At 36.0% G+C, this 19,440-nt stretch overlaps 2 protein-coding genes across 3 annotated transcripts in view; one reads left to right on the top strand and one right to left on the bottom strand.

Annotated features, from left to right (window-relative positions):
* The window catches only part of FGF12 (fibroblast growth factor 12), a gene marked incomplete at both ends in the record, with an annotated part of 330,544 nt that overhangs the window by 125,449 nt on the left and 185,655 nt on the right, over nucleotides 1-19,440 (bottom strand). The window lies entirely within an intron of this gene.
* On the top strand, nucleotides 9,957-10,370 carry LOC311169861 (midkine-like; the record flags this gene model as incomplete). The annotated part of the gene is made up of 1 exon (XM_084232107.1): nucleotides 9,957-10,370. The coding sequence occupies one exon, from the start codon at nucleotides 9,957-9,959 to the stop codon at nucleotides 10,368-10,370; it is 414 nt and encodes a 137-aa protein (XP_084088233.1).

Here is a 19,440-nt window from a genome sequence, read left to right as displayed (position 1 = left end):
TGGTATCCTGATGATCACATGACTTCTTGCCCATCATGAAAGATCAATGAATAATGTTAAATTGATATCTGGTTAATAAAATAAAGTTGAGATTTTTGCTGAAATATGCTCCAATTATAGTTTTTCCTTACCCTGTTCTTCAAATAATCTCTACACCAGAAATTACTAACATAACTTAGAAAATATAGTATAGCTACAAAATTTGCCTTTCCAAAGATTCGATTCTGGAGAATGGGAGCAAAAGGGCAAAACAGGTAAACAGAAGAACAAAATGTACTTATTTACTTGGATTTTTGAAAAGCAGGTCATGCTGCAAGATTGCCTTTAAACTACTGTTCTCTAGGAAGAGAGTAATGTTTATTGTGACTCTCATGGTAGATCAATACAGTTAGGGAGTAAAAAGAAGAGAAATCCAAATCACAAGTTCCCAATAATTCAGAAACTATTGAACTCTAGACAGATTTTATTGCGATTATTGACTTTCACAATGTCATAATATTATTGAGTTAGAAGTCTTAAAATGAGTCCCTGAAACTGGAAGCTGAATCTTTGATTTACTGGCCCTACTGTTATGCAAAGACCACCAACCTTTACTTCACAGTACTTACACTAGACAAACTGAAAGGACAGCTTGACAGCTACCCCTGTTAGGCTGGGTGAAGTATCATATTCAAAATTACAATCTAGAAGAAAAGCTGTTCTAGTATAACAGTACGTGGGATTTCATATGACCTCACTAATGGAGAGCCTTTATACACTGGTCTCCTATGATATAAAGTATAACATATCACCCATTTAACCACTATGACCCTTATGATAAGTAAACAATTAATTACCACGAGAGTAGAATTATCTCCACTTTATAGATAAAGCATCTTATTATCTAATAAATAGAGGGACTTGTTCATAGCCATATAATTGTTAATGGGTCAAGTCTGTTCTGAAATTTGAGCTTCCTAACTCGAACTGGAGTGTTGTTTCCACTGCAATCCCAAACAAATTCCTTTGTGTCAAGAACTTATTTTCTAGATCAGTGAGTTGTGAAGAATATCAACTTATTATAGAGAGTAAGTGAAATGAGCTAATGAAATATTATTAGATGTAATTTGCTCCTGTTTAAAGAAAAAGTTTATGTAAGTAAATAGGCATTTCTCTAAGAACCCATCCTGTGAATACAGTTTCATTTCTTTTATTTTCTCATTATATCTTGAACTTCCTTTAAATTCTGAAGCTCTTGTTTCATTCCCTACTACCTCTCCCAATAAAATTGAAATGTCAGAAAGTAATTATGCTTTTAATTTTGGTGTTCAGACTGAGTCTCCCTTATTAGATCACATAACATGATTATTTTCATGAATAAAGTGGGAGCAATTAAAACTTTTTGCAAAAGGTAAATGAAATACACCTCTTTGAAAATACATCCTGTTGCAAGAGTGTTTAGGTAAGATTATAGTCTATTTTAAGTTTGATCGTTTTAATGGAAATAAGTAGAGATAGTCAAGCCAACTAACAACTAAGTATGCTCATTTAATGTCAAGAAATGTTTGAGCACCTACCTCAAGTTTGAGTACCTATCTCAAGCACATAAAAAAAAGTGTACAGCCTGGTTCTGAGTCCTGAGAAAATCACAGCTAGGGAGAAATGGATATATATTCAATTGAATAAAAACGTGTCCTGTTTGTTGATAGAAATAATTTTCTTCTTGGAGAAGAAAACTCAATAATTCTGCTAGTGCAAGTGAAGACTTCAAAAAGGAAGTGATAATTTAATTGAATTGTGAAGAGATGTGTTTGTTACAATCTGAACGTAGATGAGTAATCCCAATTTTCCAGATGGTATGTCATCAAATGCCTAACCGGGTGTTTCATGGTGCAGCAGACATCCATCAGAAGTGAATTTTATGATGGAATTATTAGGAGTCTTTTTTTTCTTCTTTTTTCAATATGTTAGTCTCCATAAAGTTCTCGCCAAGTTTTAAAATCCTCCAAGTGAAATTTGTACCAATGGTAGACTGGCAGAAAGACTTTTCATACACAATAACTTGCTCTGAATACTGTGGTATTTTTAAGCTATGGAAAATTTTAAAACACCCATAAATATGTTCTTCTTTTTCAGTTACCCAGAATTATCTACAGCCTGGACGAATTGATCGATTTCTTAATTTATGAACTCATGATCAGAGTTTTTATTGTGTTAGGCATTCAGAATGGAGAACATTGAAGTTTCTTCAAGGAAGTTTTAAAAGGTGTTCAAATAGGCCCACAGGAGAGGATGGTATAGATACATTCATAAAGCAGAACAAAGAAAAAATTCCTAATAATTGCAGTAATTTCTATTTTTAAAATATTTTGACTATTTTTATTACTGTGTTAAGTATGCTAAAACAGGCTACATATACCTTGTAGTGTAGAGAAGTGTTATTGTTTATTGCTGAGATACAATCTTATGATATGTGAGTCAGACCTGTTGTCCTGTTGTGTAAAGCATCATCATCATTCTAGACTTTCAAATTATTTTCTTTAGAATTTATATTCTATACAATGCTAAATTACAAGGCAAACAGATAATAGTGAAATAAAATATAATGGTAAAGTAGAAAATTAATGGTCAAACACAAATGGAATTCCTCAGTGACCCAGAAGATATTAGAGGTTTCTAGGTCTAAAACAAGAACTATCTATTTTTACCTTCAAATAAACTTTAGTACTTGTTGATCACTCCATCTCTCTTTGCTTAACTTTCAAGGTTTAGATTTAATCATATAGCTTGCCTTGATAATTTAAATCTTCCTTTATTTCCCAATTCCTCTATCCTTATATCCATTATACTCATGAGCATTGCACAATTCAGTACTGATTATATATATATATATATATATATATATACACACCCACACACACAGAGAGAGATATGTGTGTGTATATTGTGCGTATGTATCTATGTATGTGTGTGTGTGTATATATATATTTATATAATCTCATTCTCCATTATATTCTCTTTTTTTACAGATTGCCTCTCCAAATAAATCAGGGAGGCCATGCCTAGTATTTTCTTTGTACCATCCTGATGCATAACACAAAGCTAAGCATAAAGCTTTGTTCAGAAGTTGTTCAGAAGTTAACAGTCTGTAAAATTTAGCTTATTGTTTTAATGTGCTTAGTTATCTGGTCTGTTGCATCAAAGAAGATTAGACACAACCATGAGAAAGAGTCTGAAAACTTACACAAATAATAGATTACGTGGGGAAAGCTTGCCAAAGCAGTAAAATCACTGACCCCAGAATATTCAGGGATCATTGAGTAGAGGAGTAAATAATTGCAAAATCTTAAATGTCAAAGTGAACATAACTAGAGAAAGCACATAATAATTTAAATTTCTAGTTCAACAACTACTTATCTAATAGTATGCTCCAAAAACAATACTAGAAGCCAAGTTTACAAAGACTGACACAGCATCTGGGTCATTTGTTCCTGAGAAATTCATTACTTACTGGTAGAAAGAGAGATATTATGTTTTATTCCAAAATAAAATGGCAAATGTTGTGGTAGATATAGTCACCCCATAGGCACACAGAAGAAAGATCTCTTAACCTAGTCTGAGTGAAAAAAGGGTTCCCTGATGAAATAACACCTTGATGACCTCAGGTCTCAAGGAAAGGTAAAGTTTTGGCCTGTCACTGCTTAATAAGGCATTATCATTCCTAGAAATAAGATAAAGAATTGTTTTAGAAACTGCTACCTGGATTTGGGATATAATTAAAGGAGAAACTTTAGGCAGAAGTGACAAGTTTTAAGCAAACTGTGGGTAATGAAAAATAAATTGTGAATTGCAATACTACTCTGTGTGACAATGATCCATCATTCACAGAATGCAAGCAATTATCTAACAGAAGAAAAATATTTCACAGCAAGGAACCAGAGCAATTTATAGCAATTAATGCAGATTACACCTAGTTATCAAGAAATATTATCAAAGCCAAAGCACAATTACATAAACCATCTGTGTGGCATTTGAGAAGAACAAAAAAAGAGAGACTTTATTTTCCTATGGGATTCATGAATCTTCCTTCAAGAATGAGATATTTGTCTATGGTTAATTTTTTAAAAATCTTCATTAAAATATACTGTGGGCTTTTGTTATATGTGAAAACAAGATTAAATTTATGTTCAAAATCCAAATGATATTTAATTGTTTAGTCTACATTTTCAACTAAAATTCATCCATGACCATACCATTTCTTGAAACATCAACTATACAGTTTTCATAATTAGAATTCTGGCTACGATAAATGCACTACAGCAAGTAGATAGCAAACTAAACTTTTAATTTTTTTAAAGATTTATTTTATTTATTTATGCATACAAGAGCTGGAGTGTAGGCCAAAAGTAGGGGGGGGGGTGGCGGGGGGGGAGGAGAGGATTCACTAGAGACAGGGTGGGGAGCAGAACAGGCAGATCTACTGAAATACACTGCTGAGGGGAGCAGCCGGTGAGACAGGAGAGGTCTGCTGCACCATGTGGGTCAGCTCCCTGGCTGAGGCATGGAACTCATGCTGATAGCTTGATAGTGCTGAAACTTAACCCCTTGTGCCACCAGGGAGGCCCCAAACTAACCTTTTTAGTAATGAGCTTTCAATAACAAAGTTGACAAAATCTTCATCAGTGAGTCTATTCTTAAACTAGTTGTGTTAGTTACCTAGGCACAGGTATGATTTTTATTAACCCACTTTTCTATTTGGATCTGCTCTTTAACTATTGTCTACAAATAGTTTATACAAGATATAAGCTCTTCTCTGCCTTTTGAATATTCAAAACTTCCTGATGAGTTTTCATGTATACTATATCTCACATGCTTAGCTTTATATCATGGAAAAGAGCCAACAATAGTGATGCCAAAATAAACCCTAGGTCAGAGCGACCTCTCTGTCTATGGAGAACATCTCCAGGTACAATATGATTAAGGACAAGTTTTTGAAGTCAGGTAAGCCCAGCCTTGTGACATACTATATATTAGCCAAGCAACCCCCAAAATTTCATTTCTTATCAAAAATTCAGCTTCTTGGGCCTCCCAGGTGGCGCAGCGGTTGAGCGCTGGGTTGCGAGGCTGCCCGCGGCCTCTGCGGCCCTGGTTCGATCCCCGGCTGCTCCCCGGCCACCGGAGGAGGGTCCCACATGGTGCGCAGACCTCTCCTGCCGCCCGCTGCTCCCCTCAGCAGTGTACTTCGGTCCTTCTGCCTGTTCTGCTCCCTGCTCTGGCTCTGGTGAATTCTCCCACCCTCCCGGCTTCTGACTGTACCCAGTGCATGTGTGAACCAAAAAACAAACAAACAAAACAAAATAGATAAATAAATAAGACATGCCTCTAGAAAAATTAAAAAAAAAAATTTCAGCTTCTTGTCCATTAATACTCATTTGAAGTTAATAACCATATTTATAGCACAAAAATGTGCCAGCAATTGAATAGCATGTTGCATGTAAAACACCTTACACATTATGTGGCGTATAACTAGTGTTCAGGAAGTAGTAGCTGTAGTTAATAGAAGGCCACTTCTCATATTGTTAAAAGATTTCACCAATATATATAACTGTTATTTTTAGAAAAGAATGAATTTCCAGTTTTGCACAGTAATACTACCATCATGAGGGTAGTATTCATAATCAAACTAAATAATGTGCCTGATGTTATAGTCTGTACAACACACCGATGAAGTAAATAGCCATACAGATTGTTGATGCTGACTTGGACACACTATATAGATGAATGACTGGTAAAATTACCATTGTTTCTGTTAATGATGCCCAGCATTTGGTGTCACAAGGTTAATGCAATACAGTGAGGTTCATACTACATTAATCATGAGGTCAAGTCATTTGCAAGAGTTGCAAATCTTCTTATAATGGGATATTCCTAGATAATGTGCAAGATAGAACAGGCATTTTGTGACTAAAGGTTCTGACCTCAGTTCTGAGTGGCCTGCAAAAATTATAATGGCCCTTTATTTTTTTAATGCACCCTATAACTAGAGCTCTAGAGCAATCAATAACCATATCACCATGTACAGAGGGCAGCATTTTATGGCTCCAGAATTCTTTCAATATTATTACCTCTTTTGAGCCTCACCACCCAGTTAGGTGGTACAGCAAAGATTAAAATGCCTATTTTATAGAATAGGAAACAGAGAATCACACAGAATTGATTTGTCCAATCAGAACAGTTAGTAAGCCGCAGGGTCTTGACTTGATCCCTGATTCTCCACATCCTAACATCTTCATATGATGTACTGAAAAATTTCACTTGCCATATAATACAGACAGGTCTTCATGCTATAACTTATTAAAGTGAATCTTTGTTAAAAAATAAAGATGCCTCCACTCAGTTAATAGTGTATCCTTGTCAATAATCTGAGGGCTTAGAATTATTGGTAGTTCTCTGGTAAACTAAAAAGTTATGTATTTCAAAAACATACATAAACATCTGTACATAGATGCATATAAACATATAAACATATATGCATGTATGCATACATGTGTTTCTACCTGTACCTCTGATTAATCCTTGCCTATTAGATAGCATTAAATTATCTTCTCCCCAGTTCATGGATTATACATAATTTGTATGTGAATAAATTACCTTTTCTATAACCATCTGGTGATTTAATACCATTGATTAGCATAGGTTTTTTTTACTATTAAACATGTCTGGATATATATAAAAGTCATAACTTATTAATTGGTATATGGAAAAAGAGTTTGGGGACCTGTGAGTGCTACTTTTTCTTTTAATTAGCACTATAGCCAAAGAAGCATTCAGGATAGTTCCTTAAAAATCTGATTTTCTCTTAAATAAATACCCTGGGAAGTACTGGCTTACTAATATGAATTGAAAGGGATATATTAATAGGTATAGATGTGAGAAACTTATGGAAATAAGGGAAATAAGCTATACAAATGCATTATTTCCAAGTGTTAAGACAAAATCCAAAATTTTATAACCTTCGACAATAAACTCCTAGAGGAACAGATTGTGAATCTTAATTAAAAGGACTAAAGAAATTATTTTCCTGCAGTCCTCATAAAAGCAAAATGTGCTGTAGTTGACAATATTTGTATCAAATTAGCATAGGAACCATGTGTCTAGCCCAATTCAAAATACCATTTAAATGGAAATAGGAAGGCAATGGATAATGATCTCACAGTTGAAGCTCAAAATATGTGCAGCAACACTCAACCAAAACACAAAAATGGTTAAAATTAACCAAATTTTAGTTATATCCATATTAATTTCCCTATTATTACTCAGAAGCAAAAGTCTGTTCAGCACGATATAAGTGACTTTCTAAGAGCTTACTTTGTTCACAAATTGACCCAACAAGCTATTGCCAAACCATGTGTTTTCTTTTCAAATGTGTAGTAGCTTTGTGTTGGGCATAGTATCAAGAATATCAAACAATTTTTTTTCAGTGTTCACAGCTCCGTCTGGCATAACAGTCACAGACACAAAACAATATGCTCCACAGAGTCAGCATTCTTCTTTTCCAATTTTTGTAAAGGAAACTAATAACTGGGGGCTATTAAAGGGAAAATTATTCATTTATTCAAATAGTTATATAATCTCCTTAATGACTGGTACTAAGACAGTTTGGGGGGAAAATATTTTAAAGATCTATATAATTTTCTGCTTTGTAAAGTCAATCTCTCTTCTGCTCTCTGATTCTCCCATCTATCTAAAACTATAAAAATATATATATATGTGTGTGTGTGTATGTATGTAAATACACATTCTATCATAGTGGAACAAATGACTTCTAAATAAGTGATTCTGAGTAAATTCCATCTCAAAATGTCATTTAGAGATCTCTGTAGACAGACAAGGAGACATGTTAGTGGGGAATAAGAGATTTCCCTTAAGTCAATCAAAGTTTTCTCTGGTTAATCTAATTCTGTGACCTTGCAATGTTTTCTGAAGGGAAAATAAAGGCAGGGTATGGAACAGGGAAAATCTTTTCCCTTGCGAAATAAAATTAAATTATGTGAAAAATTATTTGTTACAATTTTTTAACAGAAGAGAAAATGAAGTGTGTCTGGGGATTTCCAGTCCTCTCGCTTCTGCTAAATTCTCACCTAATGTTAAAGGGGGTTCTAAAATAAAACTTAAGATATATTTTACTACATTCTCACATCTTCACTGGCAATTTGATTTAGGGGTTATTCCACTGTTTGATTTGTTACCAATTTGACCTCTTCTCAAAAGAGTTACAAACTGGGGGAACTTTTGAAGAGAACAGTTAAGCTCAGTAAAATCAGAGTAAATGGATTTGTCAGAAGCATCTACACTGGATTGCTCTTTATTATTAATTAAAGATTTGGAGATTTTGCACCTTTCAAACTCTCCTCTTTTTTGCATGTGGAATTTATTCTATTGGTATTTGTCATTCCCCTGTCTTTTTTTAAAATTTATTTACTTATATATATATTTTACATCATTCATTTTTGTACAATCTTTGCTTTCACCTCTCAGGTATAGCCCATGTAAAATTCCTCCCCTGTCTTTTCTTTAAATTCAAGATTGCTTTCCCTAGTTCTCACTTCCTGTTATTGCTGTTACTCTTTCCTTTTTATGTATAACTTCCTGCCTCTTTGAACAAGGAAACAAAACAATCTGGATTGGTAGAACTACAGATATATGAAAGAACTGCATATCATATGAAAGCAGAATAATGTTTTCACTTACAAGCAAACTACAAAAGATTTCATACAAATAGATTATAATTTCTCTTTTGAATGTTTAAAGTATCCTTTCTCTCTCTTTTTGGCTTTCTTCCTGGTTTTCCAATTTCTTTTTGTTTGTAGAGAATAATAAGTGGTAAAGTAAGAGCTTTCAACTATTAAATAAAAGAACAAAGTAAGTAACATCGATCTTCCAAATGGATAAACAGGCTTCCATAGGAATCTTATTTAGATTGGGTTAATACTACTAGATAAAATGTTATCTTCCCATAAGGACAAACTGTTTACCACTAAGATGGTTCATTTGGGCACACAGAATAAGGAAGTCACCTCAAAACTAGCTTTCTTGGGACACAGACCCTCTCAATATTGGCCATTGGACTCTACAAATAATACTAATGGACTCTAGCAGGATAAATAGTCTACAAAGACTAGGAGTCTAAGTGGATGCTAAGTGTATTGTTTCTAGTGACACAAAATGGTGGGACTTTGAGTCTCAGAATAATCCAGAGAAGGGCAGCATGAATCCTGCCTAATTTCCTTGTTGTTTTGCGAGCCCTTAGATACTCTCTTTGGCTTATAAAAGCAGGTGTATCTAAGAGAAACCTACCTGGAGCCTTCTAGTAATGCATATCTCTGTCTTGGGAAGTGACAGGATTGGGACTAGAAAAGGATTTCCTCTCTACTAGTTTAGTTACCTATCCACTTCAATGCAATGCGATAACTTTATCAATATTTCTACTACTGGGCTATCATGACTGTTGAATAATCATTGACATCAACTCTATACCAGGCATCTCCTTAAGTCTCAGCTAATTATAATCACAACCCAACAAATAAATGATGCTGTCTCTTTAGATGCTGTCTCTCCTGGGAACAATTCAGCAGATGAATGACCACAAAAACCGAAAATGTGTTAAAGAAATACTAAAAGACAGAACATCCAAATGTGGATAGATCAGATTAAGTTCTACATTTCTCCCCTAATTTTTTGTACAGTGGTGAGGAGCTGAAAAGGATCACAGTAGGGACACCACGAAGTGTTTCAACAGGAAGCTAACAAAATGCATCAAACAGAATTTTTTTTGACAGAATATTTTTCAAGGTAAATCTAGATTTTTCTTTTATAGTCAATCTTGTAAAATCAAACAATTTTTTTCTTAAATTACTAACCAAGAGTTCAAACAATGGCCCCAGCGCGGGAGAAAGCAAAGCACTGCGGTGAGGGAGATGCGCCCTCCTCCTAGTCCTCGCCCGGCTGACCTCACCTCTGCTGTGGCCAAAAAGAAAGACCAAGTGAAGAAGGGCAGCCCTGGGGCCGAGTGTGAGGAGTGGACCTGGGGACCCTGCACTCCCAGCAGCAAGGACTGCGGCGTGGGTTTCCGCGAGGGTACCTGCGGGGCCCAGACTCAGTGCATCCAGTGCAGAGTGCCCTGCAACTGGAAGGAGTTTGGAGCCGACTGCAATTACAAGTCTGAGAGCTGGGGCGCGTGTGGTGGGGGCACAGACACCAAAGCGCACCAAGGCACCCTGAAGAAGGCGTGGTACAATGCCCAGTGCCAGGAGACCATCTGTGTGACCAAGCCCTGCACCCCCAAAACCAAAGCCAAGGCCAAAGCAAAGAAAGGGAAGGGGAAGGACTAGTGACCCAGCTGGACACCTGGAGCCCTGGCCCAACAACCACTGGCCCAGGGAAAGCCTACCAGTGCCTTTTGTCTGCTCAGGTAGCTTTATCAATCATGCCCTGCTGCTTCCCTCTCACTCCCCTGACCCCAGTGCCCAGAGTGGGGAGGAACAAGGGATTCTGGGAAGCTTGAGTCTTCCCACAAAGGGATTTGATTCCCCGGACCCCCTTTTGCTCTTCCCCACAATGATGTCATTATAAGAAACAAATAAACCAAACTGTGTTTCTTTTTTCCCAATAAAAGCTTTTCTTTCAATATAAAAAAAGAGTTTAAACAGAAACTATTTTTATCACAAATATGTCCATATTTGACTTTTGCAAGAGATGCCCACTTTATAAAACATCATAATACAAATAATTCACTGTATTTTTAAATTAGATCTTTAAAAAAAAACTCATGATTTAATAAGAAAACAAAACTTCAAAACATGAGATTAATATGTATCCTGTTTAGTTTCCTAGATTTTTTTTTAAAGATTCATTAATTTTTGCATACAAGAACTGAGGTACAGGCCAGAGGTATGGTGGGGTGAGAGTATTCACCAGAGACAGAGTGGGGAGTAGAACAGGCAGATGTACTGAAATACACTGCTGAGGGGAGCAGCAGGCTAGACAGGAGAGGTCTGCTTGGCCATGTGGGTTAGCTTCCTGGCTGGGGATCAAACTTATGCTGCAGTGGCTGCAAATAGCTTCACAGGCTGCATCCCAATCCCTTGCACCACCAGGGAGGCCCAGTTTCCTAGATTCTTTAGCTCTTTATGAAAAACATTACTGTGCCTTCATGATGAATGAAATAATTGCTTTTTACAAATCTAGCACACAAGTGATCTAAATTTTGCATGAAACTTTTACAATTCCTTGGAAATTCCATGCAAATTTGACACATTCAAATTTGAAAACAAAAGAAAAGATCCCAAAAGTCCAAAACTCTATGTTTTAAAAGAGAAACAAGTTAGAGTCTTGTAATCCTCTTGTCTCATTTGTGCTGATATAATTATACCTGAACACAGGCTGAACCTGAACACCTGAACACAGCACAAACACAGGCTACATATAAAGTTACAGATATAATAAAGTCCAGGGAGTCAGCACAATACCCCAAAATTAGATAACCCAACTTCTTTGAAATTGTGTTGGCATTTCTGGCATCTCAAAGATATTGTTAATTTTACAATCCTTTCTACCATTACATGTTATCAAGCACTATTAAAGTACTATACTCAATGTATAACTATACCTGGGCATGGGAGGGTGGAAGACAGGAGGGACAGAGGGATGGAGAAAGGAAGGAAGATAAAGAAACTATTTGATTAGAATACTGCAACCTGAGTATGTAGTTCACAAACAAGAATGTTTCATTCACTTTCTTGAAACTATGCTATAAAATCAAATTTTAAAAAAAGAAGAGATAGCAGCATTGTAGATTGTTACACTGAATACTTTGAAGAGGGAATAGAAAAGTATACTCTTTGGTAATTGAAACTCAAAGCCCACATCCCATGTTATTCAATGCAGATCTCTTGACTGGCATCACAAGGAGTACCACAATATAATTATTTTAATTGCCAATTCATGTATCTAAAGAAAAGAATGTATAAAGCTCCCCAGAGGTACTGTTCTACCACAGGAGTTTAATATACCAATGCTGGTTTTAACAAACAGGGCTTTTGTCAAGATTTCACTGGCATATCACCCACAATATAACAACACCATTTAAAATTTATATAGGCCTTTATTTACAAAGTGCTTACAAAAATTAATCCCCAGAATACTCATTGTGGAGGGAAGAAGAAACAGATTATATTAAAACAGAGGATTTCAACCAAGAAATGGTTTAAATTGAAGGAATCCTGTTGTAATACAGAAATAGAATCTCTAACATCCTCTAAATCAGAAATGTCATTTTGATATGATTCATATGTCTAATATTTTTTGGGCAGTGATAGCAGAATCACACTGTTAATATCCACCATATTTCTCAAAAGTTCACTTCTGTACTTCCATAAGGGTTAAACTTTCAAGAAGCACAGATTTTCCCATTGAGATTTCCCATTCTCAAAAGTGGTAGTAGGATCCTACATTTCTGGATATATATGCTTTAACAATGATAGGGAATTTATAAGTGCTATTATATCTTAGACCATTGGTACTGTGACTGCAGATACAAGTTTACCTTGATCTGTATATCTAGGATTGAACACAGGGCATAACACACAGTAATCCAGAGGTCTTCCAACAAATCTCTGTCGAAAAAAGAGCTAATATTATTTCAGCTTCATTTGCTCATTGATTCCTCGTTCATTACTCAACCATTATTAATTGAGCACTGCTATGTGGAAGGTACTGAATTAGATGATTTAGCAAAAAGAAGAAAAAATAAATCTGTCACTTGATCTCACAGAGTTTATAATTAACCAGGAACAGATAGGTAAGTGAAAAGATGAAGATTAACACAATGCAGGGTTGGGAGTGCAAAAGAAGGAACAAATATGTCTGTTTGGTAAGAATTCAAAACCACACTTCTCAAAAGTAGTTTGTACTTACATGTAGATGAACATGGTTTTGATAAGCATAAGAAATCAGAAAAGGTTATTAAGGACCAAGGGAAGGCTAAACGTAAGAACAGTTTTCCTGCTCCCACTAATTTGGGGAACTTTGTAGCTAAAATAATATCACTTTGACTATACCCTGTAAATTCAAATTGCATTTGTGTTGCTGAGAATTTTGGATGAGAATGACTTGTGATTATCATACAAATTGATTGTATGTAAATGTATGTCCTTATAGTGCTTGAGGATACAGCTTATTCCTTCAAATATTTTAAATATTCTTAAGATTGTTTGCCCTCCAAATGCATATTGTATAAAATGGAATTTAATCTTCTTTTGAATATAATACTAAAAGAATGGGACAGGACACCATGATTGGTTATATGGAAACATGTAACAAGTCTATGGGATTGCTTCAAATATACATGTATGTTTAATTTTGCTCTAGGCACTATGCAGGATCTGGTCTAAAATAAGGTCATAGGTCTCACAACACAATGGACAGTCTCATCAATAAAAAGGAACAGGTAATGACACATGCACCAACATGGACGAATTTCAAAAAACAATAAACCAGAAGACACAAGTTATGCATGGTATGATTCCATTTATGATGATCTAAAACTCGTTATTGCTCTGGTGATGGGAAAATGCCTGCAAACAGGAAAGAGAGAGCTTTGGGGGGGGGGTGACGGCGTTGGTAAAATTATGTCATGTTATTTGATATTTGATATTTGTCCAAATTCATTAAAAGAGTGAATTTTGTTGTACATGAATTATGGCCACAAAAAGTCTGACAAAATACCCAGAAAAAATTAAAATAAAATGAGGTCCTAACATAGCTGAACACACTAAATGTTTAATAAATTGTTTACTAAATTAAATATTCCCCAATGATTTTATAATCTAAAGTGACTGATGTGATTTCAGACAAGTGAATGACTGGAGTGTCTCCACAAAATTTCAGCTAAGTACCCTTTGCCCAATGTACAATTATGAAGCACCGAGTCATTATTTGAACTCAATTCTTCCAATTCCAAGAAGAAGGTTCTTGCCAATGTGCCACAGACAAGGATGCTACTGGGTATTTCCTTATTGGCAGGACTTAAACTTCAGTATTGGAATTACAAAGCTGCCATAGGTGTTTGTGCTGGGTTTTTTGTTTGTTTGTTTGTTTCATAGACTCATTGCTCTCCCTGTCCCTTTGGGGCCCATTTTCTACATGGTTCATTTCATGGCTCACAAAAGTCAACTGAAATGCCAGCAAAGCCTCAGGGAGAACAGGTAATCCTCTCTGCCACCCTGGACTACCTCAGCCAGACACGGGTCCCACTGCTATTAGCACCTGCAAAGTCAGTGTCCTGGATTGGAAAATCTTACACAATCTATCTCATGGCAGCTTTCCTCCTGGCACTTATCAGCAGTGGCACTTCTGGGATTATAATGAACACGTTAAATGTCAAAAAATACATGTGTAACCAACCGTAAACACAATCTGAATATTTGTCGAAATATTCTCTTTTGTTGAGGAATTGTCAAAGGCTATTTTAAAAAATTAACAATAGAGTTGCTTGGAAGTGACCTTACAGTTTACCTCAATTTTTTACCTTTAACATAGAAGCCCTAACAGATGTTTCCAACATCACATCCTGACAACCACCCTATTCACTTTTCAATTGTCCCTGGGACCAGAGCCTGGGAGTCAGGTGAAAAGAGTCTATTTTTATCAAACTAGGCCTTTTTCACAGATAGTCATGAGAAAATAGAGGAGTAAATATACCTCAATATGACTTGTTTTTAATTTTATGCATCCTTTATGCATTGAAATTATTCTTAAAAGAGAATCCATAGGCTTCAGGAGACTGCCAATAAGATCTATAGATGAAAAGAAAGATAACTAAAGGCTGTCCAGAAATCAGCCGGTGTGCAAGCATCCAAATACATTGGGCCAAAAAGAGGAAAGAAGTCACTATTCATAAGAAAAATAAAGTCCAAAGACAAAAGGATATAAATTTTACTGTGGGAAAAAAATTAAGGGCAACAGAAAGGAGTTTGTGATACCAGAAAGGGAACGGATTAGCATTGGGCAAAAATAAATTAATCCCGGGTCATGGAGTGGAATCATTCTAGGAGAAACCTCAGGGATGTGAGTTCTCTCCTTCTCTTGTGTTAAAGATGATTTGTAAGATGAACAATCTCTGACCTATCCAAGTGGGGGGAAGAGTGTTCCAGGTAAGAAGAGCACAAATACAAAAAGAAAAGAAATAAATTACTGTATTTTCCACTAATGGAAATTTGCATATATTCTCTATTTCATAAACAAGACAAGAGAGGAAAGGAGTAGAAGCCAGTAAGGAAAGGATAAGGGAAAGAAACAGGATGAAGAGGCAAAATTTTGTTTCATAACCCGTTCATTGGGGGCTGGGCAAACTTGTTTCACTTAGTCTCTCTTGTAACGAAGAGAATGTATGATTGTGATTAAAAAAATAAGAGAAAATGTACTTCATTTCAATACTTACTGGGAATCAAAATGGACAACTCCCAATGTGAATTCAAAAGTAAGTAAGGCACCACACTTGCACTGCAGAACAATTAGATGAGACAGAAAAATCTAATGAAAGCTCACTGGGAGTGGAGCACAGCCCAGCCGCCACGCATTTGGGTGTTGGCCCTGGGCAGGATGAGTCTCTTCTGTGGGCTTTCTTTTCCACATCTGTCAAAGCACATCTGTGCCAACTGACTCTGACATCCTTCCAGTATAAACAGACTGTACTCCATTTCCCAGACTCTTTAATAAGAGTATGCTCAAATACCTCTGAGTATGGATATGATGGAGGCCATTAGCACATTTTAGCCACTGAAGATACATTTTTTCCCCTTCAAACTTGGCATTTGAGATTCCTAAGCCTAAATGAGCTGTTTGAAGACTGAGACAGCACCTGGTCATGTGCACTTACTAATTCACTGAACACCTTGAGGCTGGTATGAGGGTGCAGAGGACTATCTGCTAGGTCCAGGCTACCTGCTCCATCCAGGCACAGTGCTAAAGGCTGAACATGGTGTATAAAATATGGATCTTAAACTTTTAGATATTCAACAGTTAGTAATAGAAATGACCACACAGAAAAAAAGTGACTATGAAGACAGTTTACTACAGGAAGTCCCAAAATAGAATAGAAAGAAAGTGTTGGGAAGACATGAGAGAGTGAATAAGTGGCAGTGACAGAGGTGCCTGTGCAAAGTATTGCCATAAATCTTGCTTTGGAGCCTGATCTTAAGGAGTGAAGAGGAGTTAACTAAGCAGGGCAAAGAACATTCCAGGCAAATAGATCATAATATATAATATATATAAAGGCAAGATGGGTAAGACTGCACATAATGCTCTTCTTTCCCTAGCATCTATTTCAGTTACATTGCAGATTTTGAACATGGGAAGCCATCCAAATCGAACAATCCTCATTCTTTTATCAAAATCCTAAAGGGATTATTTTAAATTCCTTTTTGTAATTGCCAGGAAAATGATGTTATTTCTTCTTATTTAGAAGAACTAGCCCTTACTTCCTTTAATCAAACAATATATCACTCTCCCACTAGAGCTGGAACCAAATTCTTCTGCATTTCAGATGTTAATTGGAATTTACTTATTCTTTTGTAAGGTGCAGGAATATGGTCTGTCAGCAACTAAACAAATTTAAGCGATGAAAAGAAGTAAGAAAGGACAAAATGGGCATCATGAAAAGAAATGAATGCATCAAAATTGGGGATTCTGTCAGCCTAGTCAACAAAAGCATTGACTTGAAGGATGTCCTTGCCAGGTGAGGACACATTCCTTTTCTAGCTACTGTCAACCTGGGCTCAGTTCCACTCAGAAATGCCTGCCTAGCTGGCAGCTGCTAAGAGATGGCAACCCCTCCTAGCAACAGATGAAGCCAATCGGAAGCCAGCAGCACTGATCCTTGCCATTCAGTGCAGTGACATCTCATTTATCTGGCACCTCCAGTGAAGACTGTATAATGCCTAAGATAATTACTAAGAGACTGAAATTGACATTCCCAAACATCAAGCACCAGAAATGATTAGATCTTAGCCAGTTTGACTGGAAATTTGCCTAAAATTAAATTGTGAACAAGCATCATAGTGTAGTGGACTCTGTGTACTTAGGTTTTGGAGTAAACAGACCTGAAGTTGAAGGTCAGTTTTATCACTTAAGCATGGTTATTTTCCCTGGACTTTAATATATTTTCATCTCCTGAAAGAGATAAATAACCTGACCTTATAGATGTGTATGTGTATGTGTTATAAATAACAAGATAATGTCAAAACCCTTTGAAACCACCAAGCACCATATAAATATGGTGCTGACATTTTATTATTACAGAATCAGTATTTGATAAAGGTAATAGCTTTATCATCTGGATAATCTCAGGTCATTTCCTTGCCTGAGCAAGGAAGATAATGCTAGGGCAAAATTCAGGGAGTTGCTGTGAAAATGGAGTGAATAAGTTTAGAATCCAAATATGTAGAAAGCAGTCAAGAAAGTTAATTAATATAATTATTATCATCATTTTCATTTCACCATTTAATATTGTGAGAACTTGAAGAATTGTTAAATTGGATAGAGCTATTATTCCTACTAAAGGGCCCCAAGGCAATAAGCTGTTGAACTCAAGACACAGATATCCAAGAGATTTGGCACAGTAATCTCTTAACCCTCCATAGCTTTTGGACACATTTGTGCATACTAGAGGTTTATCCACAAGATTTCCACAGTAACTGTCGCTATTAAGTACCGATTTTGCTTTCCCTTATTTCTTCCCTGTGTCCATTATTCTCTCCCTCCTCTCCACACATAAATACACGGGCTAGTCCTTGTATGTTTGGCTAAAAAAATAAATATGTCAAGTACACGGTTCCTCATAGTTCTTTCTAAATAGAGCACAGACTTTTAATCCTACTACCAGTTCTCACTCTTGCATAGGAGAGAGAGATTTTTTAACAGAACTAGAGTACTCAGTTTCTCTCTTTACATTCAAATTCCATTTGGATATGATAATCTTTACTATTAAAAAGGCATGATAGATATTATCACATATACCATATTTGTTACTGTAGTACAATAACAATCTTTTATCTAGATTAGAACAGGTTACAATGACCAGTATTTTTCTGGACTCAAATCAGCAGGACTTATTGATATGAACTACATTTTCAGACCGAGATTCCAAAATACCCTTTCTATTCCATAACCCTAGTACTTCACTTTGAATACATGAGAAGTTACAAATTCTATACTCAGAATTTTGGCCGATTCCAACTAAAATGTCTTTATTTTTACAGTCTACCTATCCTGATAGAATATAATCTTTGAAAGCATACGTTTTATATCCAGTTTTATATTATATATATCCAAAGCATCTACCTCACTTTGTATATAGCACATGTTCAAAGAATATCTATTAAGTAAATATACCTATAATCTCTCTCCAAAAAAAAAAAAAAGAAAAAAAGGAAGGAGGGAGATTGGAAGGATGGAAAAAAAGACGAAAATAAAAGAAGGAGGGGGACAAAAGGACAGAGGAAGGGGAAAGATAAAAGACAAAGTAAAAGAAGTCAAGCAACTATAAACCAAAGACACACTACACTGGGGTGTGGGGGGGGCGGAGAATGGAGTAGGATCAAAACAAGGGTGGTGGGAATTGTATGGGGACTATAACCAAGATGAAAATGCATACATTGTGCAAAAATGAAAAATGATGCAAAGAATATATAAAATTAAAAAATTTAAAAATAAATAAGTAAAAAATCCAGTGTGAAAATCCAGTGTGGGTTAAAAAAAAAACAAAAAGAAGAGTGGGCTCATGGGCAGAAATCTTAAAGATGTTTGATTACACTACTCATTGATCAGCAAAGATTAACTCAGGCCATTTGTGGCAAGTAGATGGAGCCGGAAGGGATTATTCTAAGTGAAAAGAGCAGAAGGATGCACTGTTGGTGGGAGTGCAAACTGGTCCAACCACTGTGGAAAGCTGTATGGAGATTTCTGGACCTACTAAACATAGAGCTTCCATATGATCCAGCAATTCCACTCCTAGGAATTTACCCAAAGGACACAGAAACATCAATTCCAAAGAACACCTGCACCCCTATGTTTATAGCAGCACTGTTTACAATAGCTAAGCTTTGGAAACAACCCAAATGCCCAAAAATAGATGACTGGATCAAGAAGATGTGGTACATATATACCATGGAATATTACTCAGCATTCAAAAAAGATAAACACATGCAATTTGCAGCAACATGGATGACGCTGGAAGGGATCATGCTCAGTGAAATAAGCCAAAAAGAAAAAGAAAAATACCGGATGGTCTCACTCATAGCAGGAATCTAGAAAACTTAAATAAGGGACCAGGAAAATGAATAACTATAAGAAAGTGAAAATCAAAATCAACAAAAAACTATGAACCAGAGACACTTTTAGGGG

Source organism: Talpa europaea, assembly GCF_964194135.1.
Source record: "Talpa europaea genome assembly, chromosome: 4".
In the NCBI taxonomy this organism is placed as follows: Eukaryota; Metazoa; Chordata; class Mammalia; order Eulipotyphla; family Talpidae; genus Talpa; species Talpa europaea.
The sequence above is the reverse complement of the archived record's forward strand: the minus strand, read 5'-3'. Positions and strand labels throughout refer to the sequence as shown.